This window comes from Quercus robur, chromosome 2 (genome assembly GCF_932294415.1).
Source record: "Quercus robur chromosome 2, dhQueRobu3.1, whole genome shotgun sequence".
Classification (NCBI taxonomy): Eukaryota; Viridiplantae; Streptophyta; class Magnoliopsida; order Fagales; family Fagaceae; genus Quercus; species Quercus robur.
In genome coordinates this window covers 6,977,747-6,994,216 of record NC_065535.1, presented here as the reverse complement: position 1 = coordinate 6,994,216, position 16,470 = coordinate 6,977,747, and the positions used below count along the sequence as shown (strand labels likewise).

Here is a 16,470-nt window from a genome sequence, read left to right as displayed (position 1 = left end):
CAGACCCCTATTCTTGACCATGCTATTCAACCTTTACGTCTACTCCCAACCACTGGAGGTATGGGCTGATAAGACAAGTCCTCTTCCCCGAAGGTAAAGCTTACACGTGGACCCTAAAGAGAGGAAGGAATGCGAGTATAAAAGGAAACAAAAGCCTAGAGAAAAAGAGGGGGGGGGGGGGAAGAACTTGATGCTCCTCGGACTAAGTCCGAGGAGTCCAACCCCTCAGGCTACGACGCTGTAGGGCCTGGATGTGCAAACCGAACCCCTTTTTTACATGAGCCCCCTTAAAATCAGGACCGGACCATCGCCTTGTGATCAAAGGCGAGCCTTTTAAGCCCACTCTCTACAAATCATATTGTGAGGGATCTTTTATGTACGAGCCCAATGTCATTCCTGGGCCGTTAAATAATCGTGTCCCTACATATATATATATATATATATATTATTTTTTATGATTTTTTATTTTGATAATTGTTAGATGTATATAGAAATTTTGTTTATTTGGAAATATATTAAGTTTTGAAATTATTGCACTTAGTAAGAAATAGCTAATACCCCCTTTTTTTTATTCTAAAAAAAAAAAAATACAACATTCTTAAAGAGGAATAGTTATTCCTCATTTTAAAGAATAATTATTTATAAGGAATGACTATTCCTTGTAATAAAAACATAACTAAAGAATAGTTAAATGATAGGAATAACTATTACATTACATACCTATTACAGTCTACCAAACATGCCCTTAATAAAATCTAATTCATGAGGATCCTTATCCCAACTTAACAACCCTTAATCTTCTCAAAAATTTAACAACCCTTAACTTAATAGTTATGTGTTTGCTAATTTTATTTACAAAATACATGGGGGTAAGAGTTAAATATAAATAAGAAGGCGAAGTTTAAAAAGATATATCTAACAAAATAAACAAAATATATTTCAAAACAAGGGTAAACAAAGAGCACTTTAAAACTGAACTTGAGAAGAAAGAAGAATTGCTACAAAATGTATGTTTCTACTCTTTAACTATTAACTATTAAGACCCAAAAATGAAAAATTAGGATGTGAATACAGGCTTCTTTTTATCAAATTATACAGCATATTAATTTACAATCTAATGCTCAAAGCTCAATTACAACTCTTCTAATTCTGATGAAGAAATTCAAATATAGGCTTCACGTGACGTGTCTTAAGACTCTTTAACGCGGTCTAATCTCTTAAGACTCTCACCAGCTAGCTCTTACCTTGTAAAAACACTAAGCCATTGGGCTAAGCAAGTCTCTTTTGGTTTTTTGAGGAAGACTTGGTCATTGCTAATCTGTCATCTAACAAACTTAAATCCAAAATTAGCTTATAGTGCTAAAACCCAAGCTTCCAAAACACCCATAATTAGAGACATTTTCCAAATAAAATATACCAAAAAAAGTTATAACAAACCCATCAAATCTGTGGTGCTTGAGGAAAACCAATTTCTTTTCTTGGCCAAAACGGCACAGAAAATTCTTGCACACCCTCTCATATATCTTCCATACAATCTGGTTATTTCCCTCAATATAACACCCTATTTTCATTCACCGTCTCCACCCAAACGATTCTATTAGCAGCCTTGGGTCTCTCCAAGGTGGCGACGCTCTTCAAAACCTCTATACAATGCAGGCCTTAGGCTGCTGCTGCTGCTGCTTAGTGCTCTCCTTCCTTCTATTCTCATCATTCTCTTCAGCGCTATCCAATAAAGAAGTCAATATCATTGCTCGTCGCCAACTCTTAAGTTTGCATCCTCACGGTGGTGATTTACCTGATGACTATGAGTTTCATGTTGATTTGAATTGTACATTTCCTAATTCTAGGCTTAGACGTGCCTACATTGCACTCCATGCATGGAAAAATGCAATCTACTCAGACCCTTTGAACACCACAGGGAATTGGGTTGGTCCCAATGTTTGTGATTACAATGGTGTATTTTGTGCTACGTCTCTTGATGAACCAAAAGAAACTGTTGTGGCTGGCATCGATATGAACCAAGCTGATATTGCTGGGTACCTTCCGGCGGAGTTGGGTTTATTGACAGAAATTGCTTTGTTCCACATCAATTCCAACAGGTTTTGTGGGATTGTTCCTGAGAGTTTCAATAGACTTACGCTTCTCCACGAGCTTGATATCAGCAACAACCGGTTTGTAGGTCCATTCCCTAAGGTTGTTCTTTCAATTCCAAATTTAAAGTACCTTGATGTTAGGTACAATGACTTTGAGGGAGAGTTGCCTCATGGGCTCTTCGACAAGGAATTTGATGCTCTATTCTTGAACAATAATCGGTTCACATCCACAATTCCTGATAATTTCGGAAACTCTCCTGCCTCAGTTATTGTAGTCGCCAATAATCATTTCAAGGGCTGCATTCCAAGTAGTATTGGAAAAATGGCTAGCACATTGAACGAGATTATATTCTTGAACAATGATTTTTCAGGATGTTTGCCTGCTGATATTGGATTGCTTGGAAATGTGTCGGTGTTGGACATTGGTTCCAACAAATTCAGTGGAATCTTACCAAAGACATTCGAAGAGCTTTCCGAGGTTGAAGAGTTGGACATTTCGGGCAACATGTTGACAGGGTTTGTGTCCGAGAGCATTTGCCGATTGCCTAAATTGGTGAACTTCACATTCTCCTACAATTACTTCAATGGTGAGGCCCCAGAATGTGAGCCTCAATCCAGTAAGGACATTGCTTATGATGATACAAGCAATTGCTTACCAGATAGGCCAAAACAAAAGTCATCGAAAGTTTGTGCTTCTGTGGTGAACCGACCGGTTAATTGCAGCAAGGCCAAGTGTGGAGCCTCATCACCACCTTCTACACCAAAACCATCTCCTCCCAAAGCATCACCACCACCACCAGTCCATTCTCCACCACCGCCACCAGTCTATTCTCCTCCCCCTCCTATTCACTCCCCACCACCACCACCACCACCAGTCCATTCTCCACCGCCGCCACCCGTCTATTCTCCTCCCCCTCCTGTTCACTCCCCACCACCACCAGTACATTCCCCACCACCACCACCACCACCGCCGCCAGTACATTCCCCACCACCACCACAACCACCAGCTCACTCACCTCCACCACCGGTATATTCCCCTCCACCTCCAGTTCACTCTCCACCACCACCTCCACCTCCAGTATACTCACCTCCACCACCAGTTCACTCTCCACCTCCACCATCACAAGCTTCGTCTCCTGCACCATCTCCTGATCCTTATGATAATTCACCCATTATCAGGGAACGACCTCCACCTCCCCCATCTCCCTCACCACCCCCACCTGTGAAATCACCACCACCAGTCCACTCTCCTCCACCGCCAGTACATTCCCCACCACCACCACCATCACCAGCTCACTCACCTCCACCACCGGTATATTCCCCTCCACCTCTAGTTCACTCTCCACCTCCACCTCCACCTCCACCTCCAGTATACTCACCTCCACCACCAGTTCACTCTCCACCTCCACCACCACAAGTTTCGTCTCCTGCACCATCTCCTGATCCTTATGATAATTCACCCATTATCAAGGAACGACCTCCACCTCCCCCATCTCCCTCACCACCCCCACCTGTGAAATCACCACCACCAGTCCACTCTCCTCCACCACTAGTTCATTCCCCTCCACCTCCAGTCCACTCTCCTCCGCCACCAGTACATTCCCCACCACCTCCAGTCCATTCTCCTCCACCAGTACATTCACCACCACCCCTAGTTCACTCACCACCACCACCAGTACATTCCCCCCCGCCCCCAGTCCATTCACCGTCGCCACCAGTAAAATCACCACCACCCCCAGTTCACTCACCACCTCCCCCAGCACACTCACCGCCACCACCAGTTTTCTCACCCCCACCACCAGAGTTGGCTCTTCCCCCAACGACCGGCTTTGAATACAGTTCACCACCTCCACCTCTATACCAAGGCTACAATAAATAGCTAGCACAACATTAATCTCCTTGCTTCATTTTTTTTTTTTTTAAATTCCAAAAAAAGAAGAGACTCTCTTTACTAGTTTTAACAGTCTCACATTATACCCCCACTTTTGTTAGTTAATAGCTTGAAATTTGATATGAATGAAGTTGTGATGTGTTTCAATTGCCTCCATAAATGACACCGTCGGCCAAATGTAAATCTGATAACCAGAGAGAATATCGTTTGTAATTACTGCTCTGTATTTGTTCTCTAAATTTATTTTTTGCTTGAAGTGTGAATGTAGCTATTGGTTTGGCGGTTTTTTTTTTTCCTGAATATCTCCCAACCTCTCTTGCTAATAAAGAAAATTAAGATGTCCACATCCGTACGTGCAAGCATGCAAAATTTGAATTGTGAATTACATATGACCATATGTACTATGTAAATTTAAAGAGGTGGGGGTGCTATTTCTATTAATTTTGGCCTTAAACTATAATTAGTGTTGAAAAATTCCAATCATACTGAATGTTTTCTACATAATTATTATATGATATGATAAAATTGTTTAGAAATTAGAAGATATTGTGAACGCCAGTTAACTCAACTGATAAAATTTATTGTCGTCGAATAAGAACAGATACCATAAATTGAAACTATTTCTCAAAAAATAAAAAAAATGAAGACATCTTCGTTGTTGACTGTTAACCCACATACAACATATTTGAAGGGTAATTTAATTAGAGCCGAACCAAGTTTGGACTAAGTTCTGGCTGTGAGTTTTATTTATTTAACTATAATATGTATGGTAGCTTTTTATTTTTTTGGTCAAAATGTAAAGAGACTATAATGGGGTTTGGGCCATGCTGCAAGCTTCTAGGATTTCAATTTTTCTTATCATATTTATATTTGTGAAATTGATTCTTATATTAAAATTCCACCTGTTCATTATAAAATATTCATTTATAAATTGAATTTAATAAAACGTATATAAAATCAGAATTTAAAAAAAATATTGAATTAATGTTGCTTTAAGATGCAAACGTCATATCTTGAGAGGTCGATTAAAGCAGTAGTAGCCATTTCTCTAGAGAGAATGAGAGATGCCTGCAAAACACCGTAAAAATCGCCATAGGATTCATTCAAAGAGAGTTGGGTATGATCTCTCAAGTCTCTAAACTTAGTTTTCCTTATTCTGGCGTGGCAACTTGCATTGCAACGACCAAATAATGACAGCCCTGCAAAGCTTTGGAAAACTCTTCCCCAAGTAGAGGCTTCTGGAGACCTTTGCAATACCTACAATCCTGGAAGCAACTACAATTCTCTGCCGATTAAATAGCTGGACCATATATAAGCTCATCCCATTTGCAAGAGATTGGTTATATATATATATATATATATATATGATGTTTTTCAGTTTCTCAAAAAAAAAAAAATGATGTTTTTCATCTTAATGCAACATAATTTCAATGTCTTTTTTAACAAATTTTATATATGTTTTTATTCAACTTTATTTTTTCAAATTATTTTATTGTTGAAGAATAATTTTTATTTAAAATTTTGAAAATTTTATGATAAAAGTGGTCACATGCAAGATGCGACCAGTCATCACTCAAGTGGAAAAAATTTAACACTGTGGTCAATTTCACGAATATGAAAATCTCATGAAATTAAAAGAAAATTTGAAATCTCAAGAGACTAGTTAGTTTGCAACTAACCTAAACCCCAAGGATATTTTTGCATTTTGCCCCTTTTTAAAAAAAGTATATGTAGATAAAATTAAAAGTTTGGCCTAAAGAAAATAAAGTTAGTTGGAACTCTACAAAATCATTAGTTGATGGATGCTACAAAAAGTTTACACTAAATATAATAACAAAAAAGCTATGTAAAATTCACCTCTCAAGTATCAATCACTCCCAAGACTTCTTGAAGATTTGTCTTAATCTTTATGGTTTCAAACACCAATCCAACGACACAAATGATAATATTTGTGTTTTGGAATAAGAAACCTCACAAGGATGATCAATGAAAAAGGTAAGAATGCAAAATAAAACTCTCTAAAGGTTTTTCTCTTGTTTGCATAGCCGTCTTTCTATTCTCACGAGATTATGGTTGAGGTGGGCTACAAATATAATCCTGAAAGAAAATCTTAGAGTTTCTATAATAGTGTATTGCTAAATTAAGGTCTTTAATCTTGCATAGTGAGCAGAAGTTTCAGTCTTCAACCCTCTTTACAATCAATTCATCCAACCTCTGAAAGTGTATGCCCCACAAGCAAATGAGATCTCTATACACATTTTTCTGCCCCAACAAATTTTGATCATTTAGTAACATATTTTTTTCAAATCTCACCTTTTCATAACACATCCTTTTTTTAGTAGAAGTACAAATTTTTTAAACTTCATTTAAAAAAAAAAAAAAAATTATGTACAACTTTTTTAATAACCCAAATTTTAATATTCTATATAATAAATTGGACTTAAGTTGCATCAATATTCTATATAACTATGGTTGAGCGCAAGGTCAGCTCGGTACAATTTGAAGTTTATGACAATAATTTTCATTAAACATTTTTCTTATATTTAAATATTAATTAAATTATATATAATCTTAATTTTTTTATTCTTATAATTCAATTGAATCATAGACGTTTTCATTGGAAACACTAGAAGATGTTAGTGTCTATTAAGTTGTACATAAAAATAAAAATTAAAAATAAATAAAAAGTGTGAAGTTGTCCCCTCTTTGATTGTCTTGGTCTTAATCATGGCTTAACAAACAAATCATGGGCGTGAGTTGAGTCGTATCATGTCGATCAACACTAACCGTGGTGTTACAAGCTCTTGCATCATTAATTCTCACTTTGCCATTATGAATTCTACCATTGTGGTAGCAGCTGACCAGGCTTTCTATTTGGATAGCTTTGATCTTGCAATATAGTACCATATATTTGGTTGTAGTTACTATTTTTGGTGGGAACTTGCCTGGATTTATCAACAAAATTGGATCTTGTAGCCACCTATAGTGCGATCACCCATGGACACTGGTAGCTCACCAAGTCCTCAAACAGAATATTATTTATTTATTTTTGTCCCCTTTAGAAATTGACACAAGTTCTTCATGTCTGATTACTTGCCTTTTTGTACCAACTTGGATTAATTTGTGGTTTAGATTTTGAGAAGTATACATTCTTCCTTAACCATTTCTTAGAGAGGGAGAGAGATTACTATAAAGCATGCATCAATGCAAAACCCATAGGGAATCGGTGATTTAATTAGACACCAAGTGTTTAGCAACAATAAGAAGGGAGAGGACCCATATATGAGTACTCAACTGGACATATTCGATGTCTCCTCACCATCTCATACAACAAATGGCTCTCTCTTTGCCTTCTTTGATCAACACGAGTACGTCTTTCTCAATCTTTATCCCACACCAGTTTTTTTATACTTTCAATATGCATGCATTGTTTGTTCTTGGTCTCAATCGGGACCATTTCAACATGCATTAATTGTTGAGTACAAAGACGGATAATACAACTTTTACTATATGGAGCTATTTATTAGGTAATTGAAATCTATCAATTATATATATATATATTGTCACGTCAGTTTGTAATACTTTAGTAATTTTTCTTTTCTTTACTTGTTTATTTTGAATTTTCGAGTAAATTTTAGGTACTCTCAAAGTACAAAGAGTAGTATTTTCTCTTTTCACATTCATGAAGTTCACTTATTAAATTCATGATAAAGCTCACCATAAATATGAGAAAAATAAACACTATTTTTCTGTCTCCAAGAATACTTCAGCATTTCCCTTGGTTTTTAACTTCTATTAGTTATTCAGCAAAAAAAAAAAAAAAAAAAAAAAAAAAAAAAAAACTTCTACTAGTAAGATTGTCGTAGTCATCCACATTAAATTAATTATGAGATTCTTTAAATGTCTACTTCAATAGGTCTTAGCTAGGTTAGCTCAACCTTATCCAATAGGGGTCAAAAATAGGTCAAAATTATCCAAATTTAAATGGGTTATTATTTTTAGACCCGTGAGGGGTTGGCATGAGGTCAAGCAATTACAGGTCTTCTCTTGTAAACAGTAATATATGTGTGTATATATATATATATATGGGTTAAAGAAAAACAGTAAAAATTTCCATAAAAAAAAAACCAGTAAAAATTGATTAATTGATTAATTAATAGAATCAAAACTTCTTCTTTTTTGAGAATCTAATAGCATCAAAACTTGGTCAAATTAATCCAAGTTCAAACTAACCTAAATCTAATAGCATTAATACATTTCTAATTGACATATTTTGTTAGAAATGTATTTATATTATCAACAACCAAATTGGTGATATTAGTAGGTTCCAATTAGTTCAACTGGTAAAGTTTCTCATGTTTGAATAAGAGATTTGAAGTTTAATCCTCATCTACTCCAAAAAATGAATGGTGTCTTGATCTGATGATAAGAACTATTATCAGGAGCGGACGCTATAACTTGAAACTCTAAAAAATAAAATAAAAATGGTAACACTAAAAAGGTAGGTTTCAATTGTATAATTTTTGTGTGTTTTGCACACAATACAATATTAACAACCATATACAAAAAATCCCCCCTAAATTAGTAGGTCGATTATCACAAGATTAACACAATCTACTACCATTCAAGTTAAATAATATTTAACTATTCTTTCAAAAAAAAAAAATTTACCAACAACGATTAAAATGACAAGACAACCCTAAAAATTCACAAAAATGGGGTTTTTGCTAATTGATTTTTTTTTTTTTTTGGTTGTAAATTTATGGCAAAATTGTGTTTTAACTACTTAAGTCAGCGGGTGAATCCCATAATTAATCCATTTTTCCAGGTTTGGATTTCTAGTTGACCAATTTTCCTTGGGTTAGAAATTTATCTAGCCATATCCACTTTTTTTCTTCAAGCTTGACTGTGTTGACAAATCCGGGTCCAATTTTGTCAAATCTATTAATCTAATAATTAATATATTAATGTAAAATTAACATGTTATGTCCATCTCATGCATCGTCAAAATTAACAAATCAATTATCATTAGTTTGTAATATCTATTTTAATTAATGTGTTAATTTGTTAATTTTAATATGGGAAAAATACACAAAACACCCTTATGATTTTCCCCTAAAACACGAATCTCTCTTCAAGTTTTGAGCATAATACTTAACTTCTTTATGGCTATTGTTTTTTGTGCAAACTGTTCATTGTGTAACACTTAACCTCTTATGGGGTTTTTGAGTGTAACACAAAACCCCCCATGTAATTTCATTTTATGTGAGAATTCAACTCTAATTTTTATGTTTGTGTTATACTAAAAAATCTAATAGGTTAAGTGTGATTTACACCTAAAACAATACCACTAGGAGATAAGTATATATTATACTCAAAATTCCAAGAGAATTCCATGTTTTATTGAGAAAATATAAGTGATTTTGTATACTTTTCTCTTCTAATATTAATTATTGATGATGAAATACATCTTACAAATTAGTTTTTTTTTAAGACACCCTACAAATTTTTAGGGTCCGATTTTTTTGGTCCGACTCAAGATGCGTGGGATCTTAGACCAGCGAGCCCGGTACAATGAATTTGTAAAGAGTGGGCCAAAGAGCTAGGCTTCGGTGTATGAACGAAAGTTATCATGGTGTTTTACTCAATCAGGATGAGATGGACTGAGTTCATCTAGGAGAATTGGTCCTCGGCACGATTCTGGGAGCCTTTTCTGGTCCCTCTCCTGTGTTGGAGAGTTCCCCCCCCCCCCCCCCCTTTCTGTCTCTCTTTACTCCATTTTTATAGTAGATTTCTTCCTCCTGAATGGGGTCTCTAGGGTAGGTGCTTGTCCCATCCGCCCTCCCCTCCAGTTGTTGGGAGTGGTTGTAAGGACAGGGAAGTATGGCCATGTCAGGCACAAGGTCATGAACACAATAATGATAGCTTTTTCCCTAGACACCACCCTTTTCTCCGTTGTCCTTTTTTGCTATAATATTTTTCCTGTTCCGTGGTACGATATAGAGTGTCACTACCAGTGGCAGGTTGTCTCCTTTATCCTCGGCTATATCCATGTTGAGGAGGATTCTCCTCATGGCCAAGGAGGGATCTTTCCTTGGGCTGGGCCCTTGATCCAAATGTAGACATTCGCATAGGCCTCCGGGTCTTTTACCCCCCACAAAATTAATTTGGAATTAAGATGTTGTGTAAAATTTATAATTTAACCTCACATGTATAATATATAACTATAGTTATTCCTTTCCATTAGTGTTTTGACTAGATCGTAAAGGCAGTCATTCTAGAGCTATTGGAGAAGTCATAATTTTTTGTTCTGGATGAAAGAATTATGGTATTAATAAATTGGTAAAGATAAACTCAAAACAGATATTGTAAGTGTATAAAAAAATTATAAATCTTAATTTTCTAAAACTAGAGTAAATTACAACTGGTAAGTATGTGTATATATATAAAACTATCAACTTTTATATATATCATATTTCATCTTTCAAAACTCCAACGAATATATAATGACAAAAGGAAATGTTAATAAAAGATAGATTGGTTAAAATCTTTATTTATTTCTTTTTTAGGAGATTACCTAGACTTCTTTTTTTTTTACCTCAAACAATTCTTCTACCACCACACATTTCATTGTCACGATTTTTGTTATAATTAACTTGATGATATGTATGATCGGTGAATCATTACTTTCACATAAATTTACAATTTTTTCATCATTAATGGTTGCAATATTGTCATGGTTGTGGCACAAAATTTGTCTCCATAAACTCTCTCTTAAGAAAGGTAGTTGATTGATAGTTTATGTTTTCATTCCTTTTTACGGAGGGTAAATAGATTAGTTCAAATTGTTTTAGGGGGGACAAATCAAATTTTTGAATAGCTTTTCTAAAATAACGGATGTTATAAAAGAAAAGACAAAATTTCCTAGAAACAAACGAAGACAAATTGAAACATTGGCCCCTCAGGTAGCAACACGCTCCGCCAATGCATGAAGCAGATGATATAACGTGTGTGACTACTACTGCATTTAGCAGATGCAACGTTTCAAATCATGAATTTTGAAAATCCAATACTAGTTTTGTTTTTAATAAAAAAAATAGCTCTAATATAATATGGGAGTTCATAAAGGTGTCTAATAAACAAGGTCTCCTTGGTCCTTTTCTCTATCTAACTTGCCAAAATCAATGGCCAGCATAACACATTTCCTTCAAGAATTCCAAGCTACTCACTTTGCCACCTCTGTTGCTCTTGGTGGTCTGTCTTTGTTTATTTTCTTCTCCTTCTTCATACAAAGATTTCGTTCTACACAGAAGAATGGAAATTCCAAACTCCCTCCGGTACCAGGTACTTTTTTCTGGTGTCTTAATTCCCTTTTGGGTTATATTGGTTTTTTCATTTGGAATTTTGATATGGGCTAGTTGAATTTTTTGCATCATGCACTAAGTAGTTTGGATCATGTTTTGGAAATTGATTAATGAGGCTTTGGGACTTTGGGTGGTGCATGCAGTGGTTCCAGGGTTGCCAGTGATAGGAAATTTGCTGCAAATGAAGGAGAAGAAACCTCACAAAACTTTTCTAAGGTGGGCTGAAATATATGGACCAATCTACTCCATCAGAACTGGTGCTTCCACTGTAGTTGTTCTCAATTCAGCCAATATTGCCAAAGAGGTACGTACTCTTCTTCTTCTTCTTCTTAAGCCTTGAATAGAGGGGACTAGCTAGCACCAGTACAGTACTGTGCCACTTTACAAAACTTTTTCAAGTAACCAATCGATCACTAGTACTGCACTAGTGCACTCCACTGCAATGGCACTGGTATTATTGAGATTTGAGATTATTGACAAGGACAGACACCACTTAAGTCTTAACCGTAGGGATTTGGTGGGCCGAGTCAGATACATTAGGATGTGGTTTGAATATTTTATTTTCTTCGATAAACTGGATTTCTTTAAATCAAATAAAATAGTCAATAATGCTATCTTCCTTGAATAAGTTGTGGTTTAAATAAGCTCTCTCAAGTCACGACCAAAAAATAATACAATATATTCCAACAGTAGAATAATGTCATATTTGTTACTTTTTATATGAATAGTAAATTTTATCATAAATTTAATTAGTGAGATCTATTAATAGTGGCTCAAGATCAAATCCTAATCTTAGATATTTTTTTGTCCCAAAATATTTTTAAAGGTTTGAGTGTCATTAAACAAAAAATTAAATAAATAATTTTTTTAATAAAAAAAAAAGCATATGTGGGTTTTGCATTTTTTTTTTTCTCATCCCTAAATTATTGAGCTATATATATTATTTTATTTTAATATACCAAGGTAGGGTATGATTTGGGGGAGGAAGCTTGGGTCCTCACCCCAAACCCACTACATGTGTACAATCCAATCCAACACGGGTCAAGTAAAACCCGCCCTATTCAAGGCAAGGTGGGGGTGGGGTGGATTCCTACGGGTCGAAAGCAAATTACCATCCCTTTGCACCACAATTTCATTAACTTTTCTTAGACTTTGTTTCGTTGATTATAGTTGTAATGTTTTCCTTTTATCTTTGTTTTTAGACTTAGCTTTTTGACTTTGCATTTTATGATTTGTTGTTCCAACATCCTTTTTTTTTTTTTAGTATTATTTTGTTTGCCACTTTAATTTGGGTGACATATATGCCAATTTAGGCCAACTAAGAAAAAGGCAAAAAGTGGATGATGTGGACATGTAATGAGGTTTATTTTTGGCTTTTTATGTTTGATTTTTATTTTTATACTAATTTTTTTACGTTTCAAAATTTTCATTTTAACTTCTCTGTTTTTTTTTTTCTTTCTATTTGGCTCTTTACATTACAAAATTTTCATTTTCATGAAATAAATTGTCAAAATAAAAATTTTGATACATAAAGGGCCAAACAAAAAACTAAATCAAATATAAGAGGCCGAAATGAAAATTTTAAAACGTAAAAAACAAATATGAAAACAGAATCAAACGTGAAGTACACTTTCAGATTTTTCTTTAAAAATTTTGCTTTTTTGCCTTTTTTTTTAGCTTTTTTTGCAAATAATTTAACTTTTAGCTTTACGGATATAAACTATCTTTTCGCTTTTTGTCACACATTTAACATAAAATTACCAAAACTATATATTTTTTTATAAACACTATGCAAAAAGCTATTGAAATAAGCAAAAGCCAAACGCACTAGCAGGCATGCATGAAGGTAATAATACAAACCCTTTGTTATAGGCCTAGCTTCATAGATATGGGCTTGGACCACTGGATCTAGATCCAAATCCTACCCAATAGCCAGAGCACAAGAAAAAGACATAGGCAAGAGATATAAAGACATAGCCAAACACTAGGCACCACATCCCAACATGTAGATCTAATAATAAAAATGACAAAAAATCCATAAACGCATAGATCTAAGCACAAACAATGTATTTAGGCATATCCTAGCCCAAGAAGGCTAGGCCAACAACATCACAGCGATAAAAGATGCTATAAAACAAGTAGACATACTAAGAAAGCTATAAAACATGCTTGATAAAATGAAAATTTTGAAACTTAAATGAAAATCTTGAAACATAAATGACCTCAAACTTTAATTTAAAATATTAAAAAATCCCTTAATATATCTAATCCAAGAATCTAAATAAAGAGGAGATTGTTCTTTTGCGTTCAAAGTTAAGTACTAAAACAAAAAAAGTTACTAATAGTTAAGTAAAAATAATATGAATTTGGCCATTTAAATTAAGATAGAAACCAGTTTGCTTTCAGTTTACTAGAAATTGTCTTCTCGTGACTGTTTTCTTGTATATTTTAGGCACCCACCCTTTACTTACTAAGATTAACCACATTTTTTGTGTATTTCTTTATTTTTTTCAGCAGTATTGGAATGTCCTTGATAAAAATTCATGACCAAGCAAAAATATTTCAATTTTTCTTATTGCTGTTTTTCTAGAATCCTCGAATTTATTGGATCAATGCCTTAAAGAGTCTAGATGCCATGAATTTATTACCAAATGTTCCCTTTGCTAGAATTTCTTTGTTTTATCATCCAACATGCATGCTCGTACAAATACTAGATATAATAAGATAATGGGGCCTGTATTATATTATACATGGAATATTTCATTTCTCTGTGGTTGTTTCAGGCTATGGTGACCAGATTTTCCTCCATCTCAACAAGAAATTTATCAAACGCCATAAAGCATCTCTCCGGTAATAAATGCATGGTTGCCACGAGCGATTACGATGAATTTCACAAGATGGTAAAGAGATATATACTTACAGATGTTCTGGGAACGAATGCACAGGTTGGCTAATACAATACCATCCTCCCATATGTACGTTCTTCATATTATTTATGTTGCCAAATATAAGTCTAATTATTATATCTATTTGCTATTCAGAAGCGACATCGATGCCACAGAGACACTATGATAGAAAATATTTCGAACAAATTACATGCTCATATAAAGAACTCTCCTCTTCAAGCTGTGAATTTCAAGAAAATATTTGAGTATGAACTTTTTGGACTAGCATTGAAACAAGTGAGTTTTTTTATTTTTTGGGTCTAATATTGATTATGTGCTTATTAGTAATAGTAACCTTAAGATTTTTTTTTGGGTGGGGTGGTGGGCACCATGGAACTTGTAGTCACTAGGACATGATGTGGAATCTATTTATGTGGAGGAGCTTGAGAGCACTTTGTCAAGGGGAGAGATATTTAAGGTATTAGTGTCTGACTTGATGGAGGCTGCAATTGAAGTGGATTGGAGAGATTTCTTCCCATATCTTAAATGGATTCCAAATAAGAACTATGAAATGAAAATTCAGAGAATGGTTTTCGAAAGACAAGCAGTGATGAATGCCCTTATCAAGGCACAGAAAAAGCGCATTGCTTCAGGAGAGGTAATATATTTATGTCTAGAAGTGCAAAATTATTTATGAAAGGTCTCTCTTACATTTAAGTGTTGTAACTCTCCGAGGATTTGATACAGGAAGTAAGTTCTTACCTCACTTACTTGTTATCTGAAGCAAAAACACTCACGAATGACCAAATTACTGTGTTGGTATGGGAGCCAATCATTGAGATATCAGATACTACTATGGTTACAACAGAATGGGCCATGTATGAACTTGCTAAAGATCCAAACCGGCAGGTATTTATAATTTCGATCACAATTGTGTATCACTTAATTTGCCAATTGTTGTAGTGCTACATTAATCAATTGTCAAAAAATAATACATGTGACCAACTCTGAATTACCTGTTAAGGATCCACAACCGACCTCAAAATTTAATTTTGAGACTAATGTTTGGTTAGTTAGTGCTACATGATACTGATTATTCCTTGTTCATTCAACAGGATCTTCTTTATAAGGAGATTCAAAATGTTTGTGGGACTAACAAGATGACAGAGGAACACTTATCTAAGCTTCCATACTTGGGTGCTGTTTTTCATGAAACTCTGAGGAAGCACAGTCCAACTCCAATAATACCTCTGCGACACGCACATGAAGATACCCAACTAGGAGGGTACTATATTCCTGCAGGAAGTGAGGTACATAGTTTTCTTATTTTATCTATCTTTTGACGTTGCAATTATTCATTTCATGACTCGATTGACTTGCACATTGTTGAACAGATTGCTATAAACATATACGGGTGTAACATGGACAAGAAACAATGGGAAAAGCCTGAAGAGTGGAAGCCAGAGAGGTTTCTTGATAAGAAATATGATCCAATGGATTTGTACAAGACAATGTCATTTGGAGGTGGAAAGAGAGTATGTGCAGGTTCACTTCAGGCATCGTTAATAGCATGCACAACAATTGGTAGGTTAGTACAGGAATTTGAGTGGAGGCTGAAAGATAAAGAGGAGGAAAACGTGGATACTGCTGGACTCACTTCTCACAAGCTCCATCCCATGCAAGCAATTCTAAAGCTGAGAAATTAATAGCGTAGAATCACACTTGCCTTTGGTTTCATTCCAATGAACTGCTGTTGATTGAACCCTCAGCGCCTATTTGTTTGTTGTGCTTGTAGTCTAGACTCTTTGTTGGAGCATGAGCATTTTAATATTAATTAATTAAAATGGATTTATTTTATCATATAGATATAAAAATGTGAGAGTTAATATTGAAGATAAGTAGTTAGTAAAAATGTTTAATCTTATATTGAAAATGAAAGAAACTATTTTATTTTTTTTAATTAACATGATTAATGAGTTGATATGTATTGATTCAAATTTTAGGCTAGATATATCAGAAATAATTTTCATATTCACTTTATTATTCAGAAACTCCTTATCTCATCCTTTAATTGTGTTATTCCAGTCCATCAGATTTATGTCCAACAATTAATCTTATAATACTCACTACATCAGAATAATAGATCTAATTAATCAAATTAATTTGGGTAATAATTTCATGAGGCTCATTGTGCCTAACTCCTTATTTCACCATTAATTGTATAACTCCAGCTTCAG

General features: G+C 34.7%; 2 protein-coding genes across 2 annotated transcripts; both read left to right on the top strand.

Annotated features, from left to right (window-relative positions):
• Nucleotides 1-1,650: 1,650 nt before the first annotated feature.
• On the top strand, nucleotides 1,651-3,972 carry LOC126694111 (pollen-specific leucine-rich repeat extensin-like protein 3). The gene is made up of 2 exons (XM_050390177.1): nucleotides 1,651-3,510; nucleotides 3,565-3,972. The coding sequence occupies exons 1-2, from the start codon at nucleotides 1,651-1,653 to the stop codon at nucleotides 3,970-3,972; spliced, it is 2,268 nt and encodes a 755-aa protein (XP_050246134.1).
• Nucleotides 3,973-11,044: 7,072 nt separating this feature from the next.
• Nucleotides 11,045-16,093, top strand: LOC126712119 (ent-kaurene oxidase, chloroplastic-like). The gene is made up of 8 exons (XM_050411330.1): nucleotides 11,045-11,328; nucleotides 11,492-11,652; nucleotides 14,132-14,293; nucleotides 14,390-14,530; nucleotides 14,637-14,891; nucleotides 14,981-15,142; nucleotides 15,349-15,543; nucleotides 15,628-16,093. Exons 1-8 carry the CDS (start codon nucleotides 11,169-11,171, stop codon nucleotides 15,937-15,939), a joined length of 1,548 nt encoding a protein of 515 aa, XP_050267287.1. The 5' UTR covers nucleotides 11,045-11,168; the 3' UTR covers nucleotides 15,940-16,093.
• Nucleotides 16,094-16,470: the final 377 nt, after the last annotated feature.